Source organism: Garra rufa, chromosome 25, assembly GCF_049309525.1.
Source record: "Garra rufa chromosome 25, GarRuf1.0, whole genome shotgun sequence".
In the NCBI taxonomy this organism is placed as follows: Eukaryota; Metazoa; Chordata; class Actinopteri; order Cypriniformes; family Cyprinidae; genus Garra; species Garra rufa.
In genome coordinates, this window is record NC_133385.1 from 19,476,519 (window position 1) to 19,497,761 (window position 21,243).

Here is a 21,243-nt window from a genome sequence, read left to right on the forward strand (position 1 = left end):
ATAAGTATTTCTCCCCTGTTTTTTTAGTCTTAAGAATAAAACAGGAATCTTTTGTATACATTTAAAATATTATAAAAATGATTAAATATTATTTAAAACATTTTATTAAAACAATAAAGTAATACATTTAGTCCATTTTATTTCTTAGATGTTTAGATTCTGAGAATATGTCATGAAATACTTTTTCCACCCAGTCTTTTTAAAAATAATAAACATGTTGATTTTATATATATGTGTGTGTGTGTCTTAAGAATAAAACAAGAGTCTTTTTTGTACATTTAAAATGAAACATTATTTAAATAATTGGTGAGTTTCCAATTTTTAAAACAGTAAAATGTAGTACATTTAAATTTTTAGATGTTAAGGTTTTTTGTTTTTGCAACAAGAAAAAAAAAAGTAAAACAAAACCACTGATAAAATATTTTTTTTCATCTTTTGGAAAGCGACCAAGTCTTAAATGTCTCCCAGACAATATAAAGCCGGTTTGATTCTCATTTCATGCTTGCAAAATTTGCTTCTGTGCGACAGATTACGGTCTGAATATCTCTGTCTGCAGCAGGTATTGTATGCAAATGCGCGAAATGATTTTTTAATGCTTCGGGAGAACAGCCGGCTCAGTCATGGATCATTGGGATTGTTGTCAATGATTATGCATATGAATCATTCTCCTGGCAAATAGGAACAACACACATCTGTCCACTTCCTGTTGAATCCCGCCCAACGAGTCATAACATTAAAAGCCTGCCAAACAAGCAGATCACAATGAATATGATCCCCCCTTCCCATTCACACAAATAATCAGATACAAAATACACAAAGCGGGTCTCTTGATAAACCAACTTCTAGTTGGAGGCAAACTGGATGCTTTTAAATAAGCACACATGTTCAAATAGACCAACCGCTGCTGTGAAACGACCCTGACATATGCCTCAGCCAGATGTTGCACTTTATATTTCACCAAACCAGGCTTATACTAAAAGTGTTTGGGTGTGAATGTCTGAATGAAGTGCAGCATGCTGGCATGTGGCCTATTTAATCCCGTGTGAAGATTTACTACAGAGATATTCGGAGTTTCAAAGCTCTGCAGGAGGGTTGGGTTGAAAAATACCAAGAAAATCAAACCCACACACTGAAATAAGCCGCCATTTTCTATTCCGAACAGCATAATGTGCTAATTGAGGGCAAATCACTGAATAAACGTGTATTACATGAAACCGCCGCAGGAAAACAGCAGAGTTGTGATTTTTCTCCCATCTTTACTGACACGCCTACGGAGCCCCTTACGTCACCTGTAGAAGAAAAATAATTAATCCGTGGGGACGGTTTTGCAATTCGTTCCCTCAGTTTATAAACCGTACTCACGAATTCTTAAACTGTTCCCTCAGTTTAACAAGTCGTGGCCACGGATTAACAAACCCTGCCCACAAATTTCCAATCCGTGCGCTCAGATTTTGTAAACTGTACCCTCGGATTTTGAATCCGTACCCACAAATTCATAATCCGTGCGCACGCTTTCGCAATCCGTTCCCACGGTTTGTAAACTGTTCTCATGGATTTGTGGCCCCGCCCCCAAATTCAACCAGGCCACCTGTTTAGGTGCGGGATGCATTGTATTGCATTTATTAAACTTTATTTCTCATAGGCTATGTGAGACTATGCAACACTGACAAAACAGAGTTTTAAGTGTTTATTTTATATTAATCACTAACAGATTAGCTGCTAAAACACCACACCTGTGTTTTATCCCATTGGTTATTAATGTAAAATAAACGCTAAAAAGAAGACCGTTTTGTAAGTGCGGATCATGGTACTTTAACGCACCAAAATAAAATGCTAAAGAGCGCAGTTCAAATGGCTTTGCTTTATTTCATAATATTTTATCAGAATATGAAATTGCCTGAGTTTTCTAAAAAACAATAGAGTTTGGAGAGGAGATGTTAAAAAGCAATACAAAACAAATAATGTACAGGTTATGTTGTCATTCCTTTGCTCTCAAACTAAATGCAATGTAATATATTACATATTTAATAATTACATTAACAGTGCAGCATGCATCTAACTCTGGGTGAAAAGCTTATCATAAAATCACCAAAATGAGTCTACATGTTAAGAATGAATAGTACACAAACACATTTGTGCACTCATTTATTTATCCTATAAATTAAAATAATAATAATTACTATTTTAAGTATTATGACATATACAGCTTATACTACTGTTTCAGCTATTAAAATAGTTCAGTTTTGCATGTAATGACAATTTAATTTAAGTTAAGTTAATTTAGAAAAAACGTTTGGAGCATTTTTTGTTCGTTCAATATAAGTTTTTGTTTTTTTAAGTAAGGACCAGGCGGCCAGCGGCAGACAGTGAGTTGATCATAGCCTGTGTTTGATCAGTTTTGCCTTTTCAAATCATCACGACTTGCCGACAATAAAATCTATAGACCAAGTATAAAACAATGTTAATTTCAACAATAAACTAATATAAATGTGTATATATTTACCGCCTGTGTTTTATCTTATTGCCAATTAATGTAAAAAAAATGCTAAAAAAAGACTATTTTGTGTTTTCTGAGTCAGTGTTGCAAGGTTGAAGTTGTTGATCCTGACTGGCCATTTCCTATTTGGAAATGTACGCGCATGTAGAGAGAAATTAGTCTTTACAGACTACATAATGAAAGAGTTTCTGTTTTCGAGTTGTTTTATTATTTCATTAAGTAATAATTTAAAGCATTCTATATATACATGTAATTGTCTGTGAGGTATGTATTCGCTGAGAAACGCTCCTGTTGAGATGACAGAAAGGGCATCATGATTGTTTTTGGTTTTGTTGATATTGTGATGCACACAAATAAAAGTAGACCCTTTACAGTTCTGAATGATGTATTACTCGTACCTTTATGAGCAAAAATGACGGAATATTTTAAATTGTTTCCACTGAAGAAATGCAAGTGATTGCGCTGGCGCCTTTATGTCCTGCAAAGCAGCTTAGCTTCCACTCTCCGCATCAACGATTGCATATGTGCCTAATAACGCACATTTATATTATACATTTTTGAGACTATATCTATATTTATTTTATGCAAGTCGTGATTATCTGAGAAGGCAAAATTGATCAAACACGATCAACTGCCGCTGGCCACCTGATCGTTACTTTAAAAATTAAAAACTTATATTTAAAGAACAAAAAATGCTCCAAACCTTTTTTCTAAATTAACTTAAAAAAAAATGAAACAAAATATAGTCACTTTGCCATTACATACAAAACAGAACTATTTTAATAGCTGAAACAGTAGTATACGCTGTTTTTGGGAGAAGGTGCTCTGTGACAATGCTCACCGTAAATAATACTGATAATAGTAATTATTATAATTATTATTTTAATTTGTAGACTAAATAAATGAGTGCACTTAAGACAGTAAACTTTTTATCATAATGAATGCTTTATTTTATAATAACCTTTTACAGTTTTGGAAATGTGTTTGTGTACTATTCATTCTTAACATAACCAAGCCCGGATTAACCATACGGGCAACTGGGCAATTGCCCAGGGGCCCACGACATCTAAAGGGCCCAGGACAGCGAGGGCACGAGCAAAATAAATTGCCTTATGTTATTTATCTTATTTACACGAAGGCATGTAATTTCTGTCTCTACATAGTCGCGCGTTTACAATGTCTCCTCCGCGAAAACACGGACGGGATCGCGCGCTCCATTCATAAAAACGGAATTTACTATAGCGCGGAATACCACGGAATTCGTCGATTTTTGGATTAATAAATCAAAAGTTGGTCTGTCACTTAATTCAAATTGCGATGTGGATTAGTGTCTGTGAACTCTAAAATGCAAAAAGTGTTTATATATAATAATTATTTTTTATTTATTATAATTTAGGTGTTTATATATTCCTATTTAAATAATTTACATAAAACAATATATATGATAAAAAATAAATATTACAACAAGATTAACCACTTATTAGTAGAAAAAAATACTACAATTATTATTTAAACGTCTTAAACTGAATATAATTTTTCTTCCATGTATTGATTTTAACAGTAAACCTCTGTTTGTTTGCCAAAAATTAAAAGGGTTTATTTTTTCATTTGATTTAAAATAAATAAATGTTTATGCTTTCATTTGATTATCAGAAAAATTAAAACACATAAGAATTTAAAAAAAAAAAAAAAAAAGAAAAAAAAAAAAAAAGATTGTTCAAAATGTTAAAATAGAGAGTTTTGGACTTATTTTTCACTGGAATAAATGTTTTCGTTTTTACTCAAAGTAGGCTAAAGTACCGGGAAAAAAAGTAACGTTGGCGACTGGCAAATGGTTTGAAAGTGGTTGCTTATCTATTCATTTTTTGTGAAAATGGAGGATACTTCCCTCCTTCTCAATGTAGTGGGTCAATTTTACCAGATTTTCATAGCATCATATGTGAGTGAATGTCTTTGATAGGCGACATAGTAGTGCATTTGTAGTTCTAAGAGCATTTAAATATTTGTAAATCAAAATATGATGACAGTTAGGATTTGAGGTATTGAGTATATTAACTGTATATTACAGTAATATATTCTATATATGACCATATTATGATGATACTGGGGTCGTGATGATGGGGCCCTTGAATGTTGTTGCCCAGGGTACAACAAAGTGTTAATCTGGCCCTGAACATAACTCATTTTGGCGATTTGTGATAAGCTTTTTACCCAGAGTTAGATACATGCTGCACTATTAATGTTATTATTAAATGAGGCCTATTATTACATTGCATTTAGTTTGAGAGCAAAGGAATGACAACATAACCTGTACATTATTTGTTTTGTATTGCTTTTTACCTTCTCCTCTCCAAAACTCGTTTTTTTTTTTTTTTTGGAATTCAGGCAATTTTATATTTTGAAAAATATTATTAAATAAAGCAAAGCCGTTTGAACAGCTCTTTTCACTTATTATTTTATTTTGGTACCATGATCCGCACTTACAAAACAGTCTTCTTTTTAGCATTTATTTTACATTAATAACCAATAGGATAAAACACAGGAGTGGTGTTTTAGCAGCTAATCTATTGGTGATTAATATAAAATAAAGCTAAAAACTCTGTTTTGTCAGTGTTGCATAGTCTCATATAGCCTACTATGAGAAATAAAGGTGTCCTGGTTGAATTTGGGGGCGGGGCCACAAATCCGTGAGTACAGTTCACAAACCGTGGGAACGGATTGCTAAAGCGTGCGCATAGATTATGAATTTGTGGGTACGGATTCAAAATCCGAGTGTACGGTTTACAAAATCTGAGCGCACGGATTGTTAATCCGTGGGCATGACTTATTAAACCGAGGTAACAGTTTAAGAATTTGTGAGTACGGTTTATAAACTGAGGGAACGAATTGCAAAACCGTCCCCACGGATTAATTATTTTTCTTCAACAGGTGACGTAAGGGGGAGCCGTACACGCCAGGCAACGACTGTGCTGTTAAATTGCTCAGTGTCAGCCAATTATGTCAAGAAAATATGCTGAATTATAGCAAATTAAATGGCCTGTTAGAGCTTTCAAATAGGTGGTTTTGAATTCCCCTGTATTGTTTTGTAAATGAAGAACCAATTTAGGAGTGTAGTTTGAACAAAGAGCTCCGCTGTGTGAAAATTAACAACCTCTATTTGATAATTATAGGAAATGAGCATCCTTGATTTGAAGTGTATTGTTTGGCTTATTTGTTTTAGCAAAGCCGTTTTACTTTTTGTTCCTCATGGTGGAGTTTGATTTATGAGTTGTTTTTTGTTTATTCTGACTCTCATACTCCCTAATGACTCATAAGAACTGTTTTGGTGCAGTCTAATGGATGTTAAAGAGCATTTCCGAGAGCTAATTTTTCTCCATCCTTGTCTAAATTCAAAACACAAGACATTCATGTGTGTATAATCAGGTGTGGCTGTGCGGAGGAAGCGTGGAGGTCATGCCCTGCTCCAGAATAGCTCATATTGAGCGCACACACAAGCCCTACACAGAGGACCTGGCAACTCACGTCCGCAGGAACGCCCTGAGAGTGGCTGAGGTGTGGATGGATGACTTCAAGAGCCACGTTTATATGGCCTGGAACGTTCCACAGCAGGTACCACAGATCTCACTCGCACTTTACATGAGTAGCTGAAGCTCTAAAGTCTGACTGGATTCAATTCAACGAGAAATATTTAAAGGTAAAGTTCACCCATAAATTAATTACTCACCCTCATGATGTTCCAAAACCATAAGACCTTTGTTTATCTTCAGACTACAAATTAAGATATTTTTGATGAAATCCAAAAGCTTTCTGACCCTGCATAAACAGCAATGCAACTGATACGTTCGAGGCTCAGAATGCCGACTCCTACGTCAGCTTGTGAACGCTTGTCAAAGACTGAATAAAGTTGTTATTTTTGTTTTCTTCACACACAAAGTTTTCTTGTAGATTTATAACATGGACTATTGTATCGATGTCCATACTACCTTTCTGGGCCTTAAACGTGTCAGTTGTGTTGCTGTCTATGCAGGGTCAGAAAGCTCTTGGATTTCATCAGAAATATCTTAATTTGGTTTCTGAAGATGAACAAAGGTCTTACAGGTTTGGAACGACATTAGGGTTGAGATATTAACGACAGAATTTTCGTTTCTGGGTGAACTAACCCTTTGAAAAACACTCCACATTTCTAAATCAACAAATTTGTGACACTCATCAAGTGATCATATTTTCTTTTATGAAGCTGTTTTTATTCAAATTATTTTATTCATTTATTATTTTCACTGAATTTGATGATAATTTGTAATTTAAAAAAATTACAGGGATGTAACAGTATTATCAATATTGTGGTATCACGAAAATGGTCTTGATATCATCATGGTCACATGACAACATGAAACGATAGGTCTTCCGGGCAAAAGGTGTATTTCAATTTCCTATTCTAACATAAATGGTCTTTAAAGTTGTGTTTTAGGCCATTATGCTTTGGCACAGTGTCTGTCAAATGAACTAAAATTAAAAGCACAATCCCTTCATTAAGTCGGTTTTCGCTGTGCATTTCAAAGCGAAGTGTGCTCTTCATTCAGGTGATCAGCTGGTTATCTGGTGTTTTCTGCATCTTAGAACAGCTCAATTCACAGTTTATGCAGTGAACTTGTTTGGTAGATTGGTAGTGAGACACATCGGTTTTCACTGAAGCTGGAGTTTTCTGTCAAAATAAAAGCTCTACTGCTGTTTCCGTCATAATAAAAGATTAAAAGTTCAGTATGAATTGCTGACAACTGGTGGTTTAAATAGGTAACGTGCAGTCCAAATTCAAAATATCTCTTTCAAGCGTAGAAATTAGGAAAGAAATATTGTAATTTCCCTACTGTAGTGTAGTATTGTAGTATTGTTTTACAATATGGCTATTAGTGTCATAGAAATAACAATAATATAAAATTGTTGTTATTTCTATTATTATATTCTAATTAGTTTGGCCTCCTAAAACACCAGTGTGAATGTAATTAAGACAGTATATCACAAATAAAAAGAGGGTTGAGTCCGCTTTATAGTTCAGGTACAAGTCAATTCACTGACTTTTTAAGTGCTTTAGATTAGAATAATTTAACTTTAACATTTACAAAATTTTAATTTTTTCCACCTTTCTTAAAATATCGCAAAATTAATATCATACCGTGGACTACTTATCGAGATATTATCGCATCGTAAGATTTCTATATCATTACATCCCTATAAAATACTGTTCTAAAGTTTGGGATTTATTTATTATTTTCACTGAATTTTATAATAATTTGTGGTTTTAAAAATGTATAAACTACTGTTTAAAAGTTTCAGGTAAATTTTTGTGTTTTTGAAAAAAGTCCCTTATGTTTACTAAGGCTGCATCAGTGTTGTTTTTGACAACCATCTTAGATTTAGTCTTAGTCTTAGTCTTTTGGACTAAAATGCTTATTAGTTTTAGTCAAATTTTAGTCACTTCTAAATGTGATAGTTTTAGTCCAATTTTAGTCGACGAAAAGTCAAAAAGGTTTTAGTCTAGTTTTAGTCAAAAAAAAAAGGGGAAAAAGTCTTTTAACAAATAATGTAGGTCAGTAAGTATTTTGCTGTTTGGTAGTGTCACTTATAAGTTGTGAAAATAGCAGATCTATAGTTCAACACATGAGCTTCCGGATCGACTATTTTCACCAATAATTACAATAATGAAGGAATGGTTTTAGACATAAAAGACATATATTTGAAATACACCCATAGGTCCTCTCACCGTTTGCGACCACCCTGTGTGCAAACTGCCTCCATCATGGTTAATCGTCTGTCTGTCTGAGTGACAACAATGTGACGTGTTGCGCGTAACCAAACAAGGATAGAATGCTAAAACGGCTTGCCATACTAGTATGGCAAAGAGTATTTAATGCTAAAACGGCTTGCCATAGCGGCAGATACTTTTTCGGTTTTAATTGGCATGCACAATAAGCAGAAATGTCATGCATTTTAAACGTCTGACGGACCACCCACTAACATTTTCGTCTATTCTCGTCTCTTCAACGAAAACTCACACACGTCTCGTCATGTTTTAGTCATCAACGAGCCATTTTTGTCTCATCATCGTCTCATTATCGTCATGAAAAAAAGTGGCGTCAACGAAATGATTTCGTCATCGTCGAAAACAACACTGGGCTGCATTTATTTGAAAATATACAGAAACAGCATTTATATGACATGGCAAACCTTCATAATATAATAAATATCTTTAATGGCACTTTTGATTAATTTAATGAATCCCTGCTGAATAAAAGTATTAATTTCTTTCAAAAAGAAAAAAACTCTGACTCCAAACTTTCGAATAGTAGTTAATAAATTAAATGGGTCTCAGATACATACTTGTTCATCAATGTGCTAAATTGCTTGACAACCATAAGTAGCCTACAGTTAAATGTAATTATCCATGAAACATTAGTGTGTTTTTTTTCATATTTGTGTTGCTACTGTTTTATAAAAGGAAAAAGCCACTGTAAGCCAATCTTTGCTGTGTTTTTAACCATGGTTAAAAGCTACAAGAATACATTTTGTGCGCAAAGAAAACAAAAGTAACGACTTAATTCAACAATTTCTTCACCTCCATGTCAGTCTTCAAGACCCGTTCATGAGAGTACCTCGACGCATGTGTGTGGTGCTGTGATACTCTCATGAGTCATAAATGGCAGTGGAGACTGACCTGGAAGAGAAGAACATGTTTTACATAACAAAGTATTTTAACCATTGTGAATTTTTTGTAACACACAGCCTTGAGTGGCTTTCAGCTCTATATTAGTGCATGAATGTGATAGAGGTTAAAGGATTCATGCTGCTTCGTCATTTTAAGTTAAGATGTAATGGGCTGAGATGCAATGACTATTACTTATTTAAGCTATTCATTAGGGCTTTCTAATGAGCTCTCACTTTTGAGCTGTGCGTATTCTTCCCATGCTGCCTTGAAAAGTCGAAGCATATAGCATCACTTCACTTGAAGTCACTGTAAGTGCCTGAACATGAAGGACTCAGATAAATGTACATTGACACAATAAGAGCTTTTCTTTCCTCACAGTCCTGAGCGTCATGTTGTAGCTGTTTGATTCTGCACTCTGTAAATGAGTTCTTGTGTGCTCACGACTGCATGTGCTTGTGGGTGTTGGTGTGTGCAGGACTCAGGGATCGATATTGGTGATATCAGAGAAAGGAGAGCTCTTAGAGAGAGACTTCGCTGCAAACCCTTCAGCTGGTTCCTGAAGAATATTTATTCAGAGATGAGAACCTACACAGAGACCATCGCTTATGGTGTAGTGAGTATCCATTTGTCGTCTAATAACAGTCATCGCTCTAAGGTTCATCTACAAAACAAATGCCATTTGTGTCCCTCATATACATGTTGCCTAATGAATACATAGATAGTGCCTGTTACTATAATAGTGCCTGTCTTACTATAAACATTGTTTAAACATCTACTATTTTTTTTTATTGAATATAAAAAATTGTAGAATGTTTATTGTATTTCCAACTTCTGTATTAGCAGATATGTATATTATACCTAGCTTTTAGTCTCTATACTATGGAAGCCCGTTTCTGCCACTGAATAAAAATTTAAAAAAGATAAATAAAGTAAATTCTGAGAAATAAAAAGAATTGTGAGATAAGGTCGCAATTCTGAGAAATAAAGTCGTAATTCTGAGCAATAAACTCAATTATGAGAAATAAAGTTGTAATTCTGAGAAATAAACTCAATTCTGAGAAATGAAGAGAATTTTGAGATAAAGTCGCAATTCTGAGAAATAAAGTCGTAATTCTGAGAAATAGAGTCCGAATGAAGTCAGAATTGTGAGATATAAACTCTCAATTCTGAGAAATAAAGTAAATTCTAAGAAATAAACTCAGTTTTGAGCAATAAAGTCGCAATTCTGAGAAATAAACTCGTAATTCTAAGAAATAAATTCGGAATTTCGAGATATAAACTTAATTCTGAGAAATAAAGTTGCATTTCTGAGAAATAAACTCAATTCTGAGAAATAAAGTCAGAATTGCAAGATATAAACTCTGTCTGAGAAATAAAGTCTTAATTCTGAGAAATAAACTTAGTTCTGAGAAATAAAGTCAGAATTGCAAGATATAAACTCTGTCTGAGAAATAAAGTCTTAATTCTGAGAAATAAACTTAGTTCTGAGAAATAAAGTCAGAATTGCAAGATATAAACTCTGTCTGAGAAATAAAGTTGTAATTCTGAGAAATAAACTCAATTCTGAGAAATGAAGAGAATTTTGAGATAAAGTCGCAATTCTGGGAAATAAATTCGTAATTCTGAGAAACAGAGTCCGAATGAAGTCAGAATTGTGAGATATAAACTCTCAATTCTGAGAAATAAAGTAAATTCTAAGAAATAAAATCAGTTTTGAGCAATAAAGTCGCAATTCTGAGAAATAAACTTATTTCTGAGAAATAAAGTCAGATCTGAGAAATAAAGTCACAATTATGAGAAATAAAGTCGCAATTTAAAAAAATAAAGTCTCAATTCTGAGAAATAAACTCGTAATTCTAAGAAATAAATTTGGAATTTCGAGATATAAACTTAATTCTGAGAAATAAAGTTGCTTTTCTGAGAAATAAACTCAATTCTGAGAAATAAAGTCAGAATTGCAAGATATAAACTCTGTCTGACAAATAAAGTCTTAATTCTGAGAAATAAACTTAGTTCTGAGAAATAAAGTCAGAATTGTGAGATATAAACTTGCAATTCTGAGAAATAAATCTCAATTCTGAGAAATAAACTCAGTTATGAGAAATAAAGTCAGAATTGTAAGATATAAATTCGCAATTTCAATTTCAAATTTTCCTTGCAAAAAAGTAAAAAAAATCTGATGTGTATAGTATGGAAGCCTGTTTCCACCACTGAATAAAAAATAAAAGATATTATTGTGACTTTTTATCTCACAATTTGGACTTTTTTCATAATTGTGACTTTATTTCTCAGAATTGTGAGTTTATATCTTGCAATTCTGAAAAAAAGTCCAGATTGTGAGATAAAAAGTCACAATAATATTTTTTATTTTTTTATTTTGTGGCGGAAACAGGCTTCCACACTATACACATCAGATTTTTTACTTTTTTGCAAGGAAAAAAGAGATCAAAGTTGCATTAAATTGCTAAAAAGTGACAGTAAAGACATTTATAATGTTACAAAATATTTCAGTTTCAAAGGAATGCTGTGCTTTTGAAATGCCGTGCTTTCTATTCATCAATTAATAATCAGAAATGTTTCTTCAGCACCACATTAGCATATTAGAATGACTTCTAAAGGATTATTTTACAATAAAGACTGGATTAATAACTGCTGAAAATTCAGCTTTGCCATTAAAAAAATATATCATATTTTTTTTTACATTAAATTATTTTAAATTGTAGTAATATTTCAAGCTATTAGAATAAATGCAGCCTAGGTGAGCTTACGAGACTTATTCCAAAAGCAAAAAATCGTATATATTTTACTTTTAGTTAACCATTGTATTTCTTTAAAGACTTTAAGTGGTGTCCCCAGAGTATGCATCAGCAGTTACCCTCATATGTTTTCCCCTTTTAAAGTAATGAGCTATTTCATAAATCAAAAAACACTCTCATCACCACCATTACCATCAATTGTGCAAATCCATAAAGTAGTTATTTATCCATTCTGAAGGCATAATAATATAACAACATTGTCAAACTTATTCATTTAGCTTGACATAGCACAATGCAGTTTATTAGCACTTGAAGACCTTACTTATCTGATAGATGACATTGTTTCTCATAATATTGAGTTATAGAAACAGTTTGTACAAAGTATTATTTTTCTTACTCGAGGCTTGCCGTTTCTTCATTTATCACAATGCAAGGCCAGCAGAGCGCTTTTCCTAATTGGCATTCTTTTGTGGAATAGCATAATTAACAGCTCCATTGTGAAGACAAAGGAAAGCTGAGCTCCAGGGCATCTTCACACACATTGGCCATTAGCAGACTGTGGAAGAAAGATGGTTTTTGCATTCCTAATCCATCTTCTCCTCTGCGGTTTTGCAGTGTGAAATGGGTCTGATCTGCTGGTTCTTATATTGCATCTGTGCGTATGCGTGTTTTCTTGTAGCTGAGGAACAGCCTGAGGCCAGATCTGTGTGTGGATCAAGGTCCCGACTCTGACAACATTCCCATCCTGTACATCTGCCACGGCCTGACGCCTCAGGTTAGTGTCCAGTCCACTGCACCTTCTGGCTTTCATCCTTTGTCAGTCCTCAGAGTGCGTGTAATTCATTTATATATATATAAGTGCTCATGTCTGACTCCATCATGTCTCCTGCTTTCTCTGTCCATTTTTCTAACTATATCCGCATGTTAAACATTTTTAAGAACTTATTTTTGGCCTAGAGATCAAGAACAGAAAATAACGGGGGCTGGACAGGGTCAGAAAGGTTTATTTGAACCTACATCACCTGTGTGAGCTGATGTTTTAGAGCAGCTTCAAATTTTAACATTGATTTATAACCTTTTTACAAGGCAATATATTGAATTTTCATAACATATTTGCAATTTTTGTTGACACTGTGAATATTTAGATTGTTGGTTTAAGTTTATAAAGTATTACTAGTTAAGCAAATCATTCTTTCAATATTTTTAATTATTTTTAATATTTTTTAAGTTGATTACTTTGATTCATTACATGAATCACTTTAAATGGTCTATTCTAATGAATCAATTCATAATTCTGAATCAAAAATATTAATTATTCTGAAGCAAAATATTTGTCACTACACAACAGTGTTAATTACAATTAACATATTCGTTTTAGTATGATTCTTCTTCGTTAAAAAAAACGATTTATATATATATTGTATGAGATTAAATATAAGATTTTTTTTAAATGTAACTTTCTAATTTAAACCTATAATTTTAAAGAATGTTGTTGGATACTTTTGTTCATTTTATGTGAATCAGTTCATAATTCTGAATAAAAAATACTGTGGTTCATTTACATGAATCACTTCAAACCGTCCATTTCAATGAATCAATTCTGAATCGAAAATATAAAGTATTTTGAAAAAAATATTTGGTTGTCACTACACCATTCCAGTGAATCAGATCATAATTCAATTTTTTTTTTTTTTTAATTGCATGAGACCAAGTATGAGTTACTTTGGTTCATTTAAAGTAAAATAAAAGTAAAAATAAAAATAAACTTCTAATTTAAACCTCATTTTAAGTTGATTAAATTGTTGGTTTATTTATGTGAATCAGTTCAAACTGTCCGTTCCAACGAATCAGTTCATAATTCTGAATATAAAAGATGAATTATTCTGAAGCAAAATATTTGTTTGTCACAACACGAAAATGATAATTACAATCAACATATTAATTTTAATACGATTCTTCCTTCAATTCTTTTAGTGAAAAAAGGTAAAACATTTGATCAAGTATAAGAATTTTTTTTTTATTTAACTTCTAATTTAAACCTTGTTTTAAAAAATGCTGCTGGATACTTTGGTTCATTCATGTGAATCAGTTCAAACTGTCCATTCCAATGAATCAGATCATAATTCTGAATCAAAAAGATTCATTAATATGAATATGTTAATTACAATTGACACATTCATTTTAGTATGATTCTTTAGTTTGTTTAGTGAAAAAAAAGTTTAAAAATGTATTCTAATTCTTTCTTCAAATTTTTTTCTAATTTAAATCTCATTTTTTTAAAAAAAGTTGTCAGATACTTTGGTTCATTTATAAGAAAAAAAAGTAAAAAATAAAAATAAAAACTTCTAATTTAACCCCTTAACTGTCACTCCCATTTTTAACAGAGGCGTAAAAATGAAGAATTAAAACTTAAATTTTTATAATTTATGAATTTATGAAGTAGATTTTTGAGGTGCACTCTTGTTATCTTTCTTCAATTCTTTTAGTATTTTTTTAATTAGATTAAATATGAGAATTTGTTTTTCATTGAACTTTCTAATTTAAACCTCTTTTTTTTAAGTTGTTGGATACTTTGGTTCATTTATGTGAATGAGTTCAAACTGTTCATTCCAATGAATCAGTTCATAATTTGAATTGAAAAGATTCATTATTCTGAAACAAAATATATGTGTCACTATACAAAAGTGTTCATTGCAGTTATGTTCATTTTAGTAATTCTTTCTGCAGTTTGTTTAGTGAAAAGTTTATTTTTCTAATTTAAATCTCATTTTAAAATAGTAAAATAATAATAATAATGAGATTAAGTATGAGATTTAAAAAAATATTTAATTTTAATTTAAACCTAATTGCTGGATACTTTGGAACATTTATGTGAATCAGTTCAAATTGTCCATTCCAGTAAATCAATTCATAATTCTGAATCCAAAAGATGTATTATTCTGAAGCAAAATATTTGTTTGTCACTACACAGATTTTAGTATGATTTAGATTTAATTTTAGTATGATTCTTCTTTAAGTTATTTTAGTGAAAAAAGTAAAAGTATGAGATTAAAAAAAAAAGAGTATGAGATTAAGTATGAGAATTTATTTTTAACTTTTCAATAAAAAAAAAAGTGTTGGATACTTTAGTTCATTTATGTGAATCAAACTGTCCGTTCCAGTGAATTGATTTATAACTCTGAATCCAAAAGATTCATGACTTCATGAACCAGTATTTTTAGTGTTAATTAAAAGTACATATTATTTTTAATATTATTCATCCTTCAGTTCATTTAGTGAAAACAGTGTAGAAAACATGCCTTGATAAATTTTAACTATAGTATTGTATTTTCCCTTTTGGATTTGAAAACTTTGAATCAATTTGGCAACAATGGCTGTGGGTGAAAAGAATATATATTTTAAACCACTTCAGAGTAAATACATAAGCAGTGAGATATCAAAAGGCTGAAAAATATAAACATTGAATTTGTATGGCTGTATCATTCATCCTTATTCCCATCTTCTGTACAAAGGCTCTGCACACTTCAGTTGTTTAATTCATGCTGAAAATGTGAGTTAAAAGACATTTCTTCCTCTATGAAGATTTCTCTTTTATGAAGATTTGGCTTGTGCGCGCTTGGCTTGCGCTTTCCCATCTTCCCGTCACAATTGATCTGTGTTTCAGTGATACACTGTCAATTTTTGCTACCCATAAAACCATCATTGTATTGCATAAAACCTCTTCATTATTTTGTGCTGAGGCCTGAAATATGAATTTTTGAACAGTTAGGCTGCTCGAGGCAATCCAGTCTGGCTTTTTTTTTTTGTCTTATTCCTAGTGTATTACACAACCAGGTTCCACAACAAACGATATCCTGCAAAAATACAGTAAAAATAGGGAGCTTTCTCCATAAAGCATCGACTCTCCGGGGGATTTCGGATTTAGACAGATTCCAGGGCTATAGCCACTATAATGAATCTCAATAAAGAGCAATGACTTAGAACACAACCAGGGAGGGTTGTTTCACCGCCACAGGAGCATCATTTAGATGAGGAAGAACTGTAGAATGTGAATGTGTGACAGAGATATATAAATGAGAGAGAGCGAGACGGAGAGAAAGACAGAGAACAGCACTGTCAGCATGATTTTAACTACTTAGCTGGGTCTCTTACACCTGCTGAATTCATATCCGTGTGTGCTCTCACCTCTCTTATTGGAAACGACACAATGGTGCCAAGCAATGCAGTATAATGTTTTCAGTTTCTATTCTTGCTGATTCGAAACTTTCTCAAATCTGTTGAGAAAATCAGAAATACACCACTGCTAATTATACAGTAGGATATTTTAGAGGCCCCAGGAGCATTGACGCTTGGTCGTTGTTGATGAAATATAGTATTTATTATTATTATTATTATTATTATTATTATTATTATTATGTAAAATATTTATTGTATTTATAATATTGATACTAATAAAATAATTCTATATTAAAAAAATGATCACATACCACATACATATAAATACAGAGGGCCAGTGGTTTGAAGACTGGATGGAATTTTATATAACAGTTCTATTATATATACACTGCAGCTTTTTAATGCTTTTAAAAAAGGAGACTTTTCTGCTCATCAAGGCTGCATTTTTTTATTTAAAATACAGAAAAATACTACCCATTTTTCCAGGCTAGAAAAATACTGTAATATTGTGAAATCTTAATGCAATTTAAAATAATGGTTTTCTATTTTTATTATACTTTAATATATAATTTATGCAAAACTGAATTTTCAGCATCATTACTCCAGTCTTCAGTGTCACATGATCCTTCTGAAATCATTCTAATGTACTGATTTATTATAAGTGTTGGAAACACTGATTTATTAAAAGTGTTAAGTGCTGCTTAAAGGAGAACTCCGGTGTGATATTGACCCTAAAGTGTATTGAATCATGATACCGAGTGTGAACGTACCTTGCATATCTCATCTCGGTTTGTGTCCAGCAGTCCGAAATCTGGCGTTAGTTAGCCGATGCTCACAACAAGTTGTCAATGAGAGTCAATAGGGCATCGGAGAAGCCATGTAAATGAATCACTGTTTTATGCCATTTACGAGGCACAAAGTAGCTCCACACTTCATTGGTAGACTTCCAAGGGCCCTGACATTTAAAACGAGACATTGAGAACTCAGAAAAAGCACCGGTAGTTTATTTACAAGTAGATTTATACAGACATTCCCCTTGGTAAAATCACCGGCCGCCGCCATCTTGAATTTAGTCACGATAAGTCGAGTGTCGAGCACGAAGGAAACTACAACCTGATAAGTTGATAACCTGATAAATTCCTTGGTGCTCGACACTCGACTTACCGTGACTAAGTTCAAGATGGCTGCGACCGGATTTTCTCTTCCAGGTACTGTCTGTATAAATCTTCTTGTAAATAAACTACCGGTGCTTTTTCTGAGTTCTCAATGTCTCGTTTTAAATGTCAGGGCCCTTGGAAGTCTACCAATGAAGTGTGGAGCTACTTTGTGCCTCGTAAATGGCGTAAAACAGTGATTTATTTACATGGCTTCTCCGATGCCCGATTCACTCTCATTGACAACCTGTTGTGAGCATCGGCTAACTGACCCAAGATTTCGGACTGCGGGACACAAACCGAGATGAGATATGCAAGGTACGTTCACACTCGGTATAATGATTCAACACACTTTAGGTCAAAATCACACCGGAGTTCTCCTTTAATTTTTTTTTTTGGAACCTGTGATACTTTTTTCAGAATTCTTTGATAAATACAATGTTTTAGCATTTATTTAAAATAGAAAACTTTTGTAACAATAAACACCTCGTTCTCTCTTTGAAAGAAATTAATACTTTTATTCAGCAACGATGTTGTTAAATTGATAAAGTCATAGTAAAGATGTATGTATATGTATAAATATATATATACACACCACACATATATGTAAATATGTTTATTATTATTTTTTTAATATATTTATATCCTATTTAAATTATTAATAATATTATACTCGCTATTTTTGACTCTCCATATAATTTTATATTTTAATATATTATATATTAATATATATAAAGATTTATTTATTAAATAAATAAATAATAAATATTTAAAAAATTATTGTTATATTTATGTTTTTAAAATTACTATGTATATGTATATACATTTACATATACGTTTATTAAGTACTCAATTTTATTTTATTACCTATCATATATAAAAATTACGTTATTATTATTATTATTATTAAAAATGTTTTATATAATTCCCATGACCCTACAGAGAATGGATAGATATAATAGGTATATAAAATCATTCTTTTTATATCTAAATACTGTTAAAATTACTATATAGAACAATTTTATACTCCCTATTTTGTACTCTCTATATAATTATATACATACAAATTATTATTTATTTATTTATTTATTAGATAAATAAAAAAATATGTATTAAATAATTATTTTTGTATTTAGATATAATAACAATTTTATACATTTTTATATAAATATTCTATGAAATGATAATTTAAAAATCATGTTATTAATTATGTGTGTGTGTATATATATATATATATATATATATATATATATATAATTACATACTTTTTTATTTTATTGCCTATCATATATAAAATGACATTATTATTATTATTATTAAAAATATTTTATATAATTTCCATGACCCTACAGAGAAAGGATAGATATAATAGGTATAAAAAAGTCATATATATATATAATATAGATATCATTACTATTTTTTACTTTTATAATTACTATATAGTAAATATTTTATACTTTCTAAATAATTTTATATAAATTTTATACAAATATTTGTTATGTTTTTTATTAAATAAATAAAATAAAAATAATTATAAAAAACAATGATCTTTATATTTATATATTATTACTATTTTAGACATTTTTATATAACTACTCTATGAAATATTTATTGTTATATATTTAAATATTAAAATTTAGTTTATTATTATTGTTGTTATTATTATTATTAATAATAATAATAATAATATTTTATAACTACAGACCCTATGGGTAGATATAAGTATATAAAATAATTTTGTATATCTATATTCTTTTAAAATTACTATATGTAGCAATGACTGCTCAGAATCAATTTGTATATTAGAACATTAGAATATTTTTGCATCATTTACAGTGCATCTTATGTCTATTTGCACACTAAAACTGACTTGAATTATTCTGATAGGATGTGAGCAGTATGAGCATATCGGCGTCTCTGTACTCGTGGTGCTGGATTTGTTTTATCTTTAATGGGCCGTTAGACAATACCTCAGCTAAGCGCATTAACACCGTGGCAGTTGCTCTGGGATTTGATCATGTTGGAAATGGAGCATAGACACGCTGGCTCTTTCTTTCAGTGCGTATCAACCATTCATTGGGTAAAAGGAACATTGTTCTCATACATCGGCCATAAATCTCTCTAGAAGTGGAAAAAGCAGCCTTTTCCTCAGGCAGACGCTGTGCTAAATGAGTCCCTAGCAAGTTGAGTTCTTATTTTTCTTCTCTCTTATATTATTCCGTCCCATTTTAGCCTCTTCCCGTCACAGTTCCGGTGCTCATCAAAGCGTCCCGAAGGACGTGCATTGTTTGATTGTAACACAGCTTTTGGATAGCCAGAAATTGCTCTAGACAGTATACAACAGATTTGAACTATGTATTTGAGAGAAGTATGCATTTTTGTGATGCGCTGCATGAGCTACCTGATCGATAATACTGTTAGCACTTCTCCAGGCTCAGGCTTTTGAAGTGAAATTTCAATCCATCCAGACTCTGAACAAAAAATGTGGGCATATTGCATGAAATGAATTCTTTCTGAAAGTGCTGGTTTTTCTGTAAGGCCGAGGGATTAAAGTATGAGGGCTATTGATTTAGGACTTGGTCCAACAAAATATGCATTAGTGATTCAAAGCAAACGTTGAATATCAGAGACTTTGCTTGTCCGAGTTCTTTTCATTTGCCTCACGCCATCAAACAATGCTCACCCAAACTGAATGTCAATAACAGAACATTTGAACAGAATCATTTTTCTATAAAATAATTATTGTTATATTTTGGTATTTTTAAAATTACTCTCACTCTCTCTCTCTCTATATATATAGATTCATTCATTTTTTTATTGTAATTAATTTTTATTGTAATTTTTATATAATTTATTTATATTTTATATAATTTATTAATATTTATTTAGCTTTTTGTAAAATAAAATGAGACATTGTTGTTTGCAACTACGTTTACCCGGAGACTGCGTCGCGAACACCAGCTCGACTGCAACTCTTTCACTTCGAGAGAAAGCGGCAGCCACGCAGCGATTCCACCGCTTGCCGCGTCCAATGTGAAAGGGCTTTTAAATGTCTTCAGACAGAGCGTGAACACTAACACGGGACCATTTCGGAGCAGCTGCGTGTCAGCGTGTACAGGATTGAGTTCAAAGAGCAAATACCCGTGCCTGTCACCCGTCCGACCCTCACCGGACAGATAAAGATTATTACACCCATTACGTCAATTTTAGCGGGTCACCCGTCGGGTAGGACTCTGTTTCGCACACACATTGAATCTTGACAATTTTATCACTATCATGTTAAATTTAAAAAAAAATTCAGTGACAGACAGACCTATTCAGTTGTTAATTTGAATACAGAAGGTTTTTATTAAACCTTAAAATGTGACCTTGTATGTACAACAAAGAAAGTTATTGAAATTTGTTTATTTTCAGAACGAACTGTTGTATAAATATATATATATATATATATATTTATACAACAGTTCGTTCTGGTTCTCAATTTGATTGGTTGAGAACCGTGAGATATTCTACTGGTATAGACGTTTTTCCTGAACACGGAAGTAAGTCCGACTCTTAACTGAAAGAATGCTTTGCATTTCCGGTCTGCATTGTTTCTAGTCAAATTAGGGTATATTCCGAGCTAATAAACTAATGTTAAACCTATTAAAATGTTTTTAAAAAGCACATGGCTCCATAGCGCCATCACTTGGCAATGTCGCAATGACCGTCATTTGTCAGTGCCTCACTTTAATGAGTTTGTAGATGACACGAAGCAGCGGACGTTAGCTACATTAAAAACAGATGGACGCTATTTGAATGGGTTCCTATGGAAACTGGAACAGAAAAGCATTCAATCTGACGTTAGAATTCGTAATGGCGGCGCTCATCGTTTACTCAGGAAAAAGGTCTATGGCTGTGTCTAAGTTCAGGGTCTACATCCTTCAGAGAACTCATTTGAAGGATGCTCACAGCGCCGCG

The 21,243-nt window shown here is 32.1% G+C and overlaps 1 protein-coding gene across 1 annotated transcript in view; it reads left to right on the top strand.

Moving 5' to 3' along the window:
• The window catches only part of galnt18a (UDP-N-acetyl-alpha-D-galactosamine:polypeptide N-acetylgalactosaminyltransferase 18a), a 97,256-nt gene that overhangs the window by 72,312 nt on the left and 3,701 nt on the right, over nt 1-21,243 (top strand). The window contains exons 7-9 of the mRNA XM_073831623.1: nt 5,921-6,106; nt 9,673-9,810; nt 12,633-12,728. Of these exons, the coding sequence (XP_073687724.1) occupies nt 5,921-6,106; nt 9,673-9,810; nt 12,633-12,728 (420 nt within the window). The remainder of the gene's footprint in view (nt 1-5,920; nt 6,107-9,672; nt 9,811-12,632; nt 12,729-21,243) is intronic.